Source organism: Sesamum indicum, linkage group LG8 (assembly GCF_000512975.1).
Source record: "Sesamum indicum cultivar Zhongzhi No. 13 linkage group LG8, S_indicum_v1.0, whole genome shotgun sequence".
In the NCBI taxonomy this organism is placed as follows: Eukaryota; Viridiplantae; Streptophyta; class Magnoliopsida; order Lamiales; family Pedaliaceae; genus Sesamum; species Sesamum indicum.
In genome coordinates, this window is record NC_026152.1 from 14,549,916 (window position 1) to 14,565,535 (window position 15,620).

Below are 15,620 nucleotides of genomic sequence, written 5' to 3' on the forward strand. Positions count from 1 at the left end.
TTTCAAATCAACAGCGTAAATCATAATGACATCCGAGTCCATGTCACACGGCTGCCAGATGAATTATAATAAATGAAATGAAGCAAATTAATGTGTATTTAGTTTACAGTATAAATGTATGTATTATATTAAATATAAGTTACTTGATCTGTCTGCATCTCATCCAGTATATCTCTTATGACCCGAACAGTGGCTCGTACTGTTCAGGTGGAGGTGTGCTCACAATTCCATATAGCATCATACGGTGCTGCTGGAGCAAGGGACTTGGCCCATATATAATCGTTCGACACCAAGTCTGGGTCAAAATGGAGTGATTTATGATCATGTCCCAATTTGTATAAATAATACAAGCATGTGTTATTTATTAATATTTATAGACAAAAGAATTTTTCTATAAGTTAATAATTAAATTTTATATGTAACAATTGCAGGGTGCCACCAATTGCAGCTTAACTTTTGTGTTGGCATTGCATAACTCACAGTATAAAAATGCAAGCCTAGCAATGAGTCCAGCAAATCCTATTAGAAATTGCAATGAGTCTAGCAAATTTGTTCTTTCTTCATTTTATTATTAGAAACTAAAAGCAAAACCCAAGTGATTATCATGTGACTGTTAGTAACTGGTTTGACAGGAAAAATTGCAATAAAAAGGGGTAAATGAACCATCATTGAGGCACTAAAAGAACTGCACTAATTCATCTCCAAGTCCTCTCCAAAATCTCTTCTCATCCTCCTAAATTTTATATGTAAGACACTTGAAACCAACATTTTAAACAACATTCTTCAAATCTATTGATTTATCGTGAAAGATGTAACTTCGGACATAAAGATTTAACGACCTCCCACAATTTAATCATGGTACTTCACTTTTTTCTTGTTCAAAAATATGTAAATATCCATATTTATGTAATGTGCTGAGGATCGTATCCTCATTTCCCTCCCAAATGAGCAAATAATGTTCACAACAAGAATCATTTGGGTTTTTCATTAGTTTCTAACGACAAAATGAAAAAAAGACAGAATTTGCCATATTTTTTGGCTAACAGTGATTTATTTTAATAAAACACCAAAAATCTCGTGAAAGCGAAAGTCAAAGTTGCAATAAAGTTTGAATTTGGCTTCTAATATAAGTTACTAAGTGATGAGTATTATTTATAAATATCAAGAAATAAAAATAGTATAAAATAATAAAATATTTTAATCAAGTTTGATAAGAAAATGCGGAAAAACAAATCAATTGTTTAGAATAAAGATAAATTGTGTTGATTGAGACCAATGTAATATTTGTTGTATATTTAATATTTTCCATTTTAATGCATCAGGATAAAATAATCTTAGCATGTTCAAACCCTTAAATATTAATAGTTATTTTGTTATTATTTTTCTTATTTATCTGCGTATAAAAATATTAAATTATTGAAGTACATAAGTTTTATTAGTAGTATTACTTGTATTATTATTATTATTTTTATTTTTATCAAAGTTTATGAGTCTATCCAACTTTATTTCTCGTTAATGAAACATTCAATTCACTTTACATTCTAATAAAAAATCTTCTGATGTGAAAGTGTAATATACGCAAAGTAGTATAAATAAATTGTTCTAATTTTGGATAACAATTTGATTGCTTTAAAAAACCTAAGTGTAATTTGTAAATTGACCTTTTTGAGGAAAAGTTCAATATTGTAAATTTGGAATGAATTGATTATGGGTATACATCACTGTTGGAAGAGTGCTCTATAATAGTGGGGATGTTATATGTGAAAGAAAAAAAAAAAAAAAGAATGATAGCTATTGAATTATTATTGTTTGTTGCCAAATTTGGTTTGTTCATTTCATTTTATGGTTGAATGTTTTTAGGGATAATAACACTTTTCCCTTTTAAAATTTAGTATAATTATACATAAATTTTATACGATTTAAAAAAGTATATTTAATATTTATAAGATTTGTTTTCATATAACAAATAGATTATTTCGTTAGTTTAAATTCATTGAATTTGTTGATATTAATAAAAAATTGAATGAAAAATAATATTTACCATCCATAGACTTCAAGGTGCACATTGAGCCTAGCCAACTCAGGACCAACACCAATCAGCCTGGAAAAGTTTGGCCCAAAACTAATCCACTACTATTCATGAATTGTCTTGAGGTGGTCTTGGGCCTTTAAATGGGCTCGAATCAAGTTCATTTATAAACTCAGGGCCCAGCCCGTGAACCAACCCGATTGAGGCCCGAGCAGAACCAGACAGGCCCGGATTAGGTCTGAACGTGCCTATTTTATTTTTATTTTTTATGAAATAGAACTTTTCTTAGTATTGTGAAATAAAAAATAATAATAAATTAAATTACACAAAAAATCATAACTAGATAAAATAATAGTCAAGATTATATAATGAACTTAGAAGATAATTAATTCAAAAAAGGATTTATAATAAACTTATTAATGACTTAAGTATTAAAAATTTAGAAGTAGAACAATAATGATAATAATTTTTAGAGTTTCAAAAGTATAGAAAAGCTACTAGAAGCTAGTTTATAAAAAAAATGGCCCAGCATGCCCAACCTAGGCTCGGCTCAGGACCAGGTGGTCCTGGGCCACTAGGGTGAATCGGTCCTGGGTTTTAATAACTGGGATCGGCCTAGGACTAGCCCAGTCCCACGTGGACCTGAGCCAACTCAGCCTATTTTTTTATTGGTTCAATCTTATCCTAGGCCGGTCTAACCCAGCTTGGCCAACTACACATTATGATATAGACTTATTGCAGTTTAAATAAATTTTTTATGACCAAACTACCTTTACAATTGTGAAAATATATCTAATTACATGCATTAATAAGTGAAAATGTATAAGAGTATAAGAAAATTCATTTGATTTGTAATAAACTACTAATAAGTCAAACAGTGGTAAATATAAAACTCTATCCGATTTTCTGTTAATATCATTAAATTTGAAGAATTTTGAGTAACGAGTGAACTTATTTGTCAGATAAAAGTGAATCTTAGGGGTACTATATGTAATTTTCTAAATCACATGAAATTTACATGTAATTACATTAAAAATCAAGGAAGGTGAATGTAATTGTCCCATATGATACTTGCGATTTTAGCACGGGTTCAAATGTCTTGGATTTTGATGCTAGATTTGGGCTAATTAAGTGAAAGCTCTTGAGAAAGAAGATTTGCAAAACAAAGGGTTAGCACTCTGATGCTTAAATTAGTGTCGGATTTAAAAATAGATGAATATAAAGACAAATTATAACGAGAAATAGTGAAAGAAATAATAATTTCGTATGCAAGAGCATGAATTAAAATAGTAGAGTAACAGCAAGAGTGGTTCTCAGGTGCGGAAGGGGTCTATAACAGGAGTTTTGGTGAGGGGGATCTGCATGCCCAGCGAGGAAGGCGGGATTCAGGAGGGATTCGATTGCACTTTATCCGTTCCTTAAGCAGCAAGTCTTCTAATGAAGGGAGACTATTTCTTTGTGCAGACTTCTACCTGGCGGGAGTCCTCTTAGGTTGAAAAGTTCAACCTCTTGAGGGCACCTTCCTCCCTTCGGGCCGGCCTTGGAAAGATGCAACAGACCTTCGTATTAGACCTCCTTCTTAAGCCAAACTTGCAGGTTTCATCATCGGATGAATTCTGGGGTGGTGGGTTTCTCCTGCCGAGCCCAACGAGCCTCTCTCTTGGGTCGTTCTTGAGGAAACATGCCTCATTTTTTTGCCAATCTGCTTTCTGGGAGACCTCCACCAAGGTTGCACGCTTATCTACTTTCTAGGGGACACATGTCAAGGCCGCCCGCATGTCTACTTTCTAGGGGGTGCTTGATAAGGCCGCTTATCAAGTGTTTTTGGGGCTCTTATGATTTGGGCCTTTTAGGATGCCACGGGCCTCTCATTTATTTCTTTTTGGATCATTTGAGTCTTTTTGGACCAATTTATTTTTATGCACATCATCATGATTTAATAAGAGAATTTTGTTTGGCATTTAGTGGCCAAATTGCAATGATCAAGACTCAATAAGGGTACAACGATCGGTAGAGACTAAGAGGGTGTTTCAAAGTTTATAAGATGCTACAAAGTATCTGATAATTTTTTAAAAATAAGGTACCAAGAGCTTGTAAACTTTTTAAGAAAAAACAAGGAGTTGTTAACTTATTTTAATTAAAATGTTAATAAATACAACATTACTAATATAATATAAGCTTCGTAATCTTATTTTATCCAAACACTTTATGAACTTATTGTTAAAATAAAATATATATGAGCTTACAAAATATTTTAAATAAGTTCAACCAAATATTCTTTAAGTTGAGACTGTGTTTAAAAACAAAGGGATCTACTTACAATTATGCATATTTCGATCTTAATTTGAGGGGTGTTTTAGCCAAGTAATAGTTGTTGGAATGTCTCCGAAAGGACGACATTGCAAAATGGAATAAATAATGGACAATTTTGCAATTGATCTATAAATACAAGGATGCACATAAAAAATATCATTATTTATTGCGTGTGAGTAACTTAAAATAACTAATTTTGATTTACTAAATACCATCAATTGTGCTTTTTTTTAAAGACAAAATAACATCTCTTTAATCACTTGATTTGTCAAAAAAAAATTAAATTCATTCACATTTATAATTAAAATATTTTTTGTAGTTTTCATACTTAATTATTTATTCATTTAATTTAATTAAATAAATATAATTAAAATTAAATTGAGCACAACTATTTAATGTGCTCTCACTATGTATATTTTATTGTGCGTATGAGATGTAAAGATTAATATAATACATAAACAAAAAGACGATAAATAAATGAGGAATTGACAAATAAATATGTAACTGTTTTTATTTTATATTTTATAACACATATTTAAATATATATATTTTTATATTATATGTAAAATAATATACGAATGTGTAGAGAACAAACCAAAAGGTTTGTTGACACACGAAAATCACAGGACACACGCCGGCGGCGTGCCCAGCTTCCTGCCACCGTTCTACCCCAAAAACCCCACCTAAAAACCCTCCCGCTGCCCCCACGGTCCCACCCCCACCCCCATCCACCCAATATAAGTATTATTAATATTACCCAGAATGAACTGAGAGAGAGAGAGAGAGAGAGAGAGAGAGAGAGAGAGAGAGAGAGAGAGAGAGAGAGAGCATAGTTACTTCTGGATATGGCGGCAGCTTCTGAAACTGAGAGCCCATCACCTAAAATATTTATTCCTGAGGAATGGGCTGCCGCAGCCGAGGCCATAGCCTGCGGGTCAGCTGCACTTCCTATCACCTTTGTCTGCGGTCCCAAGAATAGCGGCAAAACTACTTTCTCACGCCACCTCCTCAATGTTCTTCTCCAGAGGTATCTATCTCATGGGACTTTACGTCTTCTTCATGTTTGTTGGTTTCTGGTTTGGACTGTTGTTTTTCTCGACGAAAATTTGAATTTATTAACTTGGGTATTGCGGAAATGTTGTGGTATTTGTTGACTTGTTTGTGGGCTTTGGGATTTCTGACCAATTTGAGATGGGAATTAGTGGGTTGTGAAGTTTTAGTGAGTAGGAAAAATTGCATGTTCTTGGAAATGTACCTGCACATTTATTGCTAGACGATCACAATCATGTCAGTCTGTGAGATCGTCCCTGAAATTGGAAGTTGAGTATAGTTAATCGTTTGATCAAATCATTGATGGAAATGTTTCATATTGATTTCAAGTCGAGCTGATTGAAGCTTTCACCCAGAGATTCCTATTTATTAGACCTGTTGATAAATTTTACATGAGTACACAGACTTTGAATGCATGTTATATATATGTGTGTGTCTGTTTGTGTATGCACATCCACAGATCCTTGCCCCATGTAGATAAACTACTATCCAGACATTAAAACATTATTGTCTCTGCTCTGTGCTTTTGCGAGTGCATGTAATCTGGAGCATTGATGCTTTCACTTATTTTGGCATGAACAAGTACTTGTAGGTTGATAAAATGATGAGATACGAGTTGCAATTGAAACTTGTGCATTGCCAAAACATATTTACCTATAGTGAAACCACAATTTCTTTTTGCCAGCAGGACATGTTCAAACTATGTACTCTTGATTTCAGGCACAAAAAAGTGGCTTACCTTGATACTGATGTTGGGCAGACAGAGTTTACTCCTCCTGGTCTCTTATCACTCACTGTTATCGACAAAATAACTCCAGGTACATTATTTCCACTATTTTGACATTCTGCTAAGGTGGTTGTTTGTGTGGTTACTTTGCCGCCTAATGTTATTCTGATAACTGTTTTTCTCTTTGATAGATTTGACAATTCCATGCTTGAAAACTCCTGAAAGGTATGAAATTCCTAGTTCATTTTGATTTTCTTGTGTTGTGGGTCAAACCTTGTTTATTTTCTTCTTATTTTTTCCAGAAGCAAACAAGAATGATTGAAAATCATAAGGTGCAACAGTTTTTGGAATTTGCCCTGAAACATTAGCATTTGAGATTTGCACTATTGCAATGGTCTTCGCTTGTTGATAGTTTACAGTTGATTGCTTGATGGAAGCTTTTCCTCAGATGTTCGACTGAATTAATTGCTTTTATTAATTAATGTATTTACTCTTCAGGAATTTGGGAAAAAAGAAAAACATAGAATTAAAATACTTTTATCTGTTTAAGCTAAATTTATCCTCCAAATCTATGGTAATGGAACTCTATCAAACTATTTACTTTGGATATCAGATGCTTTTTCTTTGGCGACATCTCCTCAAAAAGGGACCCAACTACCTATTTGGCTTACATATTTTCCCTGTATGACCATTACTTGGAAGAATACGGCACGAGTAACAAGACAGAATTCCAGGGTGTTGCTGGCGTGTCACTTGTCATAAATACCCCTGGCTGGGTAAAAGGTTTGTCTGTTGTTGTTCCTTCTCTTTATTCTTTTCTGTAACCTGCTATAAATTTAAAGTTCAGGTATTATTCCTCGTCTAGCATGGAATCTGCTGCTTGTAGTATAAGGCAATTACCTGCTATGCTATCTATTTTGTTTCCCAGGTATTGGTTATGAAATACTGGTGGACATGCTAAAATATATGTCTCCTACCCATGTGGTTAAGATTGGGATATCTGCTCGGAGCAAGAACTTACCCGCTGGTGCATTTTGGTTGAAGGAGGGGGATACTGATACTGCGACTGTCGTTGAGATCAATGCTGCTCTTCAGGACCATTTGAAGAGATCGTATGTTCTATTATCTCCATTTTATGTTAAAGATTTGGCTTTCTGAATGTCCATTATCATGCATAATCTTTTCTAGGCTACTGTGTGACTTTGGAGTTTCCTTGTAAGGGTCTGGATCACTGTACTTTTGACCACCAAAGTGCATATGTAGTTCTCCTTCCATAAATCTTTGAACACTTTGGTCTCACTAATTGAAAATCAGTTTCTTATTTTTCTTTTTACCATGATAAGATGTCTGTTTCCAAGTTGCCGTGAATTCGATTCAAGGTGTCTGTTTGCTTCTTGTATTGCTAACAGTCTCTTTCTCAGGGTGCTGGTACAAAAGGATGCACGCCTTCTACGAGATTTGCGTGTAATGGCATACTTCAGGCAGTGCTTTCCCAGTGATATGACTATCTCCACAATCAAAGAACTTGCTCGTTCATTAGCTGCTCACCCTCCCTATGAAATTTCCATATCAAGTATCAAAATTAAACACCTCCATTGCCAGGTAGATTCAGCTATTCTTATCTTAGCATTATTGCAATAATAATTGTTAGCAGGACTATCTTTCTTAGAATTACTCAAAAGATTAGATATATTTCCAGCCACTTGTATCATTTTCTTTAGAAAAGTAATTGCAGCTGAAGTTTTATATTAAATCAAATGAAATATTCTACATTCCTTATACCAAATGAATATTTCTGATTGTGATATCTTCCTAGTAGGTCCCACCAGCTGAAACTTTCTACAGTTTGAATGCAACTATCGTTGGTCTGGCAGTCAGTTCAGCATCTGATCAGTGGCCTCATTGTGTTGGCTTGGGTTAGTTAACTAACTCTTTCACGACCCTTTTCTCTATCGTTTAAGTTTCTTTAACTTCTACAGAACACTTTATTTTCTCCATGGAATTGGTCAATTTGATAGATCGATATCGTAGATACTGACCATGAAAGCTATGTGTGGTCTGAATTTTAAAAAAAGATCAAAAGTTGTTTTCTAGTAACTTGCTTGATTCTACAATACATGAAAATACAACCCTTGTCCTTTTATGAGAACCGGTTGACTAGTTTGCAGTAGTATGCTGCTGCTGATATGTTCTTATGTAAATAACATCAAACAGTATCACGGCATTGATTTGTTTCTAACTCTGTGAAACTCAGTTTTTTCTATTTTATGAACCAGGGATTGTGAGAGGCATCGATACTTTTAGAGGCGTGCTCCATATTATAACCCCTGTTCCACAGCAGACTCTGGAGGATGTTGATCTGTTACTTCAGGGCTTTATTCAAATCCCAACTTCTTTACTGCAGGTACACGTCCTGCGGGAAAAGTCCTTTTTTTGGAATTCGTCTGCTTCTCTCTCTGTCTTTGCATATAGTAAAGAGATTACAACAAAAGAACTCTTCACTATTCTTCTCCCCCTCTCTCTCTCCCCCCCCCCCCCCCTTCTACTTCTTATTCTTCCTCTCTCTCTCTCTCACATTTGGCCGTTGATTTTCTATGGTTGTTTTCAATTGCATGGTGGAATTCCCCAAATTGAATGCTGCTTCTCCAACAATTTGTCCAAAACCTATTACAACCTGAACTGCTGCATTTTTCCAGGTACAAGGCTGCGTTTCTCCTTACATGTCTGCAAATGTACTCTCTACTAACTAGGAGATGGACATGTCTCAACAACTGAAGACTCATCAGTACAGCTATCCATCTGCAGGGCAGTATTTCTTGTACTAAGAACATATGTTTATACTTTCAAAGTACTAACATGTTGTCGGGAAAGAGAGACGTTCATGCTAAATAGCCTTCATTTTTGCAGCTAAAATCGTGTTCAAACTCTGCATTATGCAATGACCAACTAATTTATTTCTTGGGATTGTTTGTGTTAACCTGAAATTTTTGTCCATCTACTATCGAATTATAAGCTCCACGAACGCTTCATGTCAATACTAGCATCACTCAGCCCGCTCGATGCATTTACTTATATTTTCAAACCATAATACTATCTTTTGAAATCCTTTTGTATTCATTAAACATACGGTGTGTGAATCGAATGATGTAATAGGTAACTTACCATCACAATACTTCTTAATATTTATCGTAATTATAAATACATCTTGGAAGTATAATTACACCACCTAAGGTTTGATAATCTTACCTTATTTACCGAAGGTGTGAAAGTACACTATACCCTTGTGTTTTAGCCAAAACAAAATAAAAAAATAAAGAAATATTAATTGACAAAAAGAAACATATATTTTCATATTTGCACAATTATATTAGGGTAAGTTACATCAACACCCTCTAAAATTAACTATAATTATAAATACATCTTTATTAAATTAAAAATTACAATTAACCCGATGAGGTTTACCCCATTTTAAATGTGACTCCAATTGAATAAAAAAAATAATTAAAAGAAAATGACAATCCAATTACTTTACACACACACACACGAAAAAAATAAAAGGCCAAGTGTAGACATTCTTTGTTTAGGAGTAACCGTATGTCGTCCGTATAATTCAATGATCATACCGTAATTTTTTGTAGAATGACTCCTTCAATGCGGAAAATAATGCTAGATTTATGCTATTTTTCAGTGGACATTGTACTGTATGATATTAGTATATTTGTGTTTTATGGTATTGTACTCTATTTCATCTTCAAAATATTTAGTAACAAATTCAAGTCAGTGTCTCGAAAAATCTTCCTATTATTTACATTTTATTTGAGGGTAAATTATAATGATCTCCCCAAAATTTAACATAATTACGAATATTTCCTTATTGTTTGAAAAATTATAAATACGCTGATGTTTGATGAAATTATTTAATTCTTGAATGGAGGTATGAAATTATTAATTTTTCCTTTACTGTATTTTTTTATTTTTTATTTTTTAAAATTAAAACCTTATAAAATAAATTGAACGGGATGGATGAAATTTTTTTAAAAATTATAAAAAAAATTATCCACTTAGTCCCTAAAAAATATAATATTTTTTTAAAAATAAATAAAATTATAATTTTTAATTTATTAGGCATTTTGGTCAGTTCACCATAAAAATGGATGAAAAGCTAATGGATTGTTAGACGATCGTTAAAATCAGGGGGTATTGATAATTTTTCAAACAACGAAAAGGTATTCGTAATTATGCCAAACCTTAGGGGAGGTCGTTATAATCTACCCTTTATTTGATGATATTATAATATGCACATTTAATAATATTCGAGATGGTAATACGAAATATTTATTTGAATAGTATGAAAAAAAGATCCACATAAAAGTCTACATTTTTTTTGAATTCTTCCACTTCCGATCTAAATTGTTTTGAAATTTATAATATCTTGTGCATTATTGTTAAAGTAGACAAATAATTATTATTAAAATAAATTAAACTTCATAAGTTTATAGTCATAGATGCTCAATCCCGTTGAGTGTCAAGGCTTATTATTAAAATACTTTCTAATTAAATAACTATATATAACTATCAAGAATCTGCATGTTTTGAGATAATTGCACTGTCTTCTCATTAAATTTGGTATAATTATAAGTAAATTCTCGATCGTTAGAGAATTACATCTTATACTCATAATATTTATTTTCGTCCAGCAAATAGATCATTCTATTAGTTAAAATTCACGAGATTTGCTGATACTAGTAAAAAAATTAAATAAAAATTTATATCTTTTATGACCGAACTATCAACAGTGAAAATACACCTTCTCATATTTATTAATGTGTGCATATGCATAAAGGTAGTTCGGTTAGAAAAAAATTATTTGAACTACAGTAAGTCAGTAATAAGTCAATTGAGGCTAAATATAAATTTTCATTCATATATTTTTTTTTAATATTATCAAATGCCGTGAATTTCGATTAATGAAAGAATCTATTAATTAGAAGAAAATAAAATTAAAAAATACTACATTAATTTTTTTAATTATAAGAACTTTATGTATAACTAGAACAAATCTCATGTAGTTCGGACAATTATCTCTCCATATATAATTTTTCTTTCAGTTCAATTAAAAAACAATAAAAATTGACATGCTAAACATCGTCGTTCCCTACCGGTCTCCTTTCATAAATGGTAGACCGTTAATTCAGGTAAATGGTCCGACATAGACCAAACCAGCGCCACCATCCAAATTTAGACAACCTCCGAAACAGAGAATCCTGTTGTTTTTTTTCCCTTTTTCCTTCAACCGACACAACCACAGCAAAACACAGAAAATAGGTGAAATTGAGAGAAAAGAAGAGAGAGAGGGGGGAAGAAAGAGAGAGAGACACACAGACTGGTCATGATCTGGGCTTTGCTTTTCTGTCCATGGTCATGATCAATCCAAACATTTACAGTGTCCCAGTTTGATTTTGTCCATAGTCTTTGGTATCATTCTTGGTTTGTTTGATTTTGACCGTGTTTGTCAATATGCCGATGGAAGCATTCAAGAGCATTCTTGATGAACCTGTGGAAACCTTTCCACAGTTCTTGATTTATGCCATCCTCGAATGGATGATGATCATCTTGCTTTTCGTCGACGGATTGCTCGCATTCATTTCCAACGAATTGGCCAAGTTCTTCGGACTTAGAGTACCGTGCTTGCTCTGCACAAGGATTGATCATGTCCTTGTCCATAGGCACTCGAGCTTTTACTATAATGATTCGATGTGTGAGGGTCACAAGAAGGACATCTCCTCTCTTGCCTATTGCCACATGCACAAGAAGTTGTCCGATATCCGTAGCATGTGCCAAGGATGCCTCCTTTCCTTCGCCACAGGAAAGGATTCTGATTGTGAAAAGTATAAGTCCCTTGTTGGGATAATGCACAAGGATATTGATTTTACGGAGGAAGAACAAAAAATGCTCGTGAAACCAGTAAAGAAGGATGATGCTGATGTATTTGATGAGAAGAGTAGTGGTGTTCCTAGGTGTTCTTGCTGCGAGGAGCCTCTGAAATTGAAACCAGCCACTAAATATATGAGGAGTTTATCAATGAACGTGCCAGCCCCGTCTCCACACGGAGTTGCCACATATTAGGTATGCAGAGCTTAAGTTTACATCAGACACGGACTCGGAGGTTCCGGAGGATGATTCTTCAAATGTAGAGAATCAAGGTCAGTGGTATTTCTCTTGTTTTACTTTATTGTATGGAGCAAATTGCGGTACAAAAGCGCATTTTCTTTCAGTTCTCTATTCTCCAGTGGGATTTTCAGATGAATAAAATTTCATATTGGTAAAGAACTCAACATTGTTTTGATGCTTGTGATTTCAATCTTACATTATGGCAATGCTTTTGTAGCAGGAAAGAAATGTTATTCGTTCATTTTAAGCTAGCATATGAATTCTTGTGTCAGAAATCACAAAGAATCTTGTTCTGTGTGTTTATCTCCTGCCTTTTACATCAGGCCTTCTTTAAACTTATTTTTTGTTTAAAGACGAGCTCGTGATGATAGAGATATTATATAAATTGGATACGTATAGATGTTGAATGTTGTACTGTCCTATAGCAGGTAAAGAGGATGTCAAAGATAAGACTGCGCCGCCACCACAGCCACCACCAGCAGATACTGAGGAAGTAAATGAAGATACTAATAGAACCCCTAGTTTTGCAAGAGGCAATAAATTTTTCGGGATTCCTTTTGATTCAGCAGCTCTGCTGAGCCCTAGATGGATTAACAGGAGTATCAGAAAACCATCAATGGACAGAATGGACTCTACAATAGAGCCTATTGATCAGGCAAGTATTCTCAGTGAGGTGGACGGTGAAACTTTGAGTCGTTTGAAGAGACAAGTTCGTGTGGACCACAAGTCCCTGATGGCTTTGTACATGGAATTGGATGAAGAAAGAAGTGCTTCTGCTATAGCAGCAAATAATGCAATGGCCATGATTACCCGTCTACAAGCAGAAAAGGCAGCTGTCCAAATGGAGGCTTTACAGTATCAGAGAATGATGGAAGAGCAGGCGGAGTACGATCAAGAAGCTCTGCAAATCATGAGAGACATACTTGTGAAGAGAGAGGAAGACATAAAGGCTTTAGAGTCTGAACTCGAGGCCTATAGAGAAAAATACGGGCATATCAGGAAAGTAGGTAGTGAGATTTGTGAAATGGATGCTGATGAAGATTACCAAGAAATGAAATCCCAAGCCTTATCGTCATTTAGTGAGAAATCAGACTACATCAGCTTATATGGAGCTGATCAAAATGAAAGTGAGCGTACTTATGAACGCCCTATGGAGAATGGAGGAGGAAATCAAGAAGAATCATATATAGATTTTGAAGGAGAGAGATCTTATCTTCTAGGACTTTTGACTGATCTTGAGGAAAAGGTGAAGACAAATGAAGGATCCAATTCCCTAGAGTTAGGCACAATCAAGGATGAAGAAGAAGGCGAAGGTAATTGAGAGCTGAAAATTTCAATATTTAGACTGCTGGCCATTGTTTCCAATCTTTCTTTTCCTTTACATTTTTCACTTACTTTCTACATGATTGTTAACCCATAAAGGTTCTCCATGTTGTGATAGGAAATAAAAGTAAGGCCACTCTTACAAGAGAAGTATCCTTGATTAAGGAGAGGTTGAGAGCCGTCGAAGCAGATAGTGGCTTCTTAAAGCATGCTGCTATGACACTGCAAAGAGGGGGCGAGGGAACTAAACTCTTGGCTGAGATAGCTCAACATCTCCGGAAGATTAGACTTGAAGTGAAATCTCCCTCAAACAACAGAGATGCATGAACTTTTCTCCTGCAGGTGAGATTTCCTTTACAAGAGAACTCTCCTTTATTTGAGTTTGTCTTTTCTTTCTTCGATGTTGTTCAGATGCCTGAAAAATGATTTGAGGTGGTAGTAAATCAGGTAAAAACAGTGGAGTCGTAAAGGTAGCTCTTCACTTAACCTTGAATTCTGAAAATCGAACAATGTATGAGACATCTTTGGATATGAAGACTATGTGTGCTATTGATTCTCTGGGAGGGGATGAAAATCTGGTGCTTAAACTGTGAAGTACAGCTCATTCTTACTATATTCAAAGTGATTTTGAAGCTCATTTCATATATATAGAATGAGGCAATGTTTTGTAACTTATTTAATCAATGTTCTCTTATTTTCGGTTGTGGCAGTTCCTTTTCGTTCTCTTTTCCATTCTTTTCTGCGGATTAGAATGTGAATGGCTATAGATTTGCTGGACAGAGTGTTGAAGCCCCAGCTTGAATGTTTTATGAGCTTTTGCTTCTCGCATCTCAACTGCTAGTGGTAAAGTTTTAATGAAGTTTCTTTTCTTGATTTTTCATGTATTTACCAATTACACACATTTGCCCATTTGGATGGGATTCTTAGTGCCATAAGCTTGACTTGGGACCTTACATCTATATGCATGCTTTGTTTGTTTTTAGAAGTAAAACTTCAGTACTTAAATAGGATGGTGAAAATAGAGCTTCACTTAGAATATGATAGTATTAACTACTAATTGATCAAGGAACATTTCATTCTCGAACAGTCATGAAAAAGAAGATGATCTTTCTCTCCTTTCATGTAGCGAGAAAATGAAATGATAGGGAACAAATGTTAAACATAAATATATTGGTGGTCTTGGAGGCTGTCAACAACGTTTCCATATTTACTTGATGCTAAAGTTCTGAATATCCGAAATATCTATGGAATTTTAAAGCAAGAATCTCGTAGTTTGCTACTAACTTTGCCATTTTTAGGTCAGAGATCCATGGGACCGAAGTCTCCTGGCATGCAAAACGTGCAAGAAGACTATGCAGCCTTGATGTCAGAATGAAGCTTTTCATCTACAGCACATATAACTCTGTCTCACATGGAAAACGTGGATGATATTAGCTGGTTGGAGAAACAATCTGATAGGAAGAATAATCAGTATATGGTGGTTATCTCTTTGCAGCTTGAATACCACAATCGCAAGATTTTGCTTGACGCTACAGATGCTGAGTGCAGTCAGTTACATCAGTCAAGATCAGAGAAGAGCATGTAAAACTTGAAGCTGATTAGCAATATAGTACATAGAGAACGGAAAACGGGTTGCCCTTTTCGTAGTAACTAGGTCCATCTTTTTTACTTGGACTCATTTTCGTAGATAAATTCTCTTTTTTCTAGGGTTGCAGAACACCATAGTTCGATGGAACGATGTAGTGATTGATACTCAATTACTGATTTTGGTGCTCTTTTTCTCTCACACCTGTGCAATTATTTAAAGCATTTAGTCAAACCTGTGCAGTTACTGATATGCTCTTGGTCTTAAATTTTCCATTTACAAAGTCCATGAGGGGAACCTTACAACCTTTTAAATTTGCCATTCTTGTTGCTTAGCTAATTAGATTGATGAAAAGCCAAACAGAAATGTCAGTGATCAAAATGTCAACTTCACTGTTTTGCTCCAATGATCTGTTTATTGCC

General features: G+C 34.4%; 1 protein-coding gene and 1 pseudogene across 1 annotated transcript; both read left to right on the plus strand.

Moving 5' to 3' along the window:
- Positions 5,118-9,083, plus strand: LOC105168739 (polynucleotide 5'-hydroxyl-kinase NOL9). The gene is made up of 9 exons (XM_020696505.1): positions 5,118-5,369; positions 6,113-6,210; positions 6,311-6,344; positions 6,733-6,902; positions 7,048-7,231; positions 7,541-7,721; positions 7,939-8,035; positions 8,396-8,523; positions 8,816-9,083. The coding sequence occupies exons 1-9, from the start codon at positions 5,188-5,190 to the stop codon at positions 8,867-8,869; spliced, it is 1,128 nt and encodes a 375-aa protein (XP_020552164.1). The 5' UTR covers positions 5,118-5,187; the 3' UTR covers positions 8,870-9,083.
- Positions 11,342-15,432, plus strand: LOC105168740 (annotated as a pseudogene).

Excerpts from the sequence above, each read along its gene's own strand:
- LOC105168739 (XM_020696505.1), top strand. The coding sequence starts at position 5,188 with ATGGCGGCAGCTTCTGAAACTGAGAGCCCATCACCTAAAATATTTATT. Across the intron at positions 5,370-6,112 it reads CTCAATGTTCTTCTCCAGAG|GCACAAAAAAGTGGCTTACC; the intron begins GTATCTATCTCA and ends TCTTGATTTCAG. Across the intron at positions 8,036-8,395 it reads GCCTCATTGTGTTGGCTTGG|GGATTGTGAGAGGCATCGAT; the intron begins GTTAGTTAACTA and ends TTTATGAACCAG.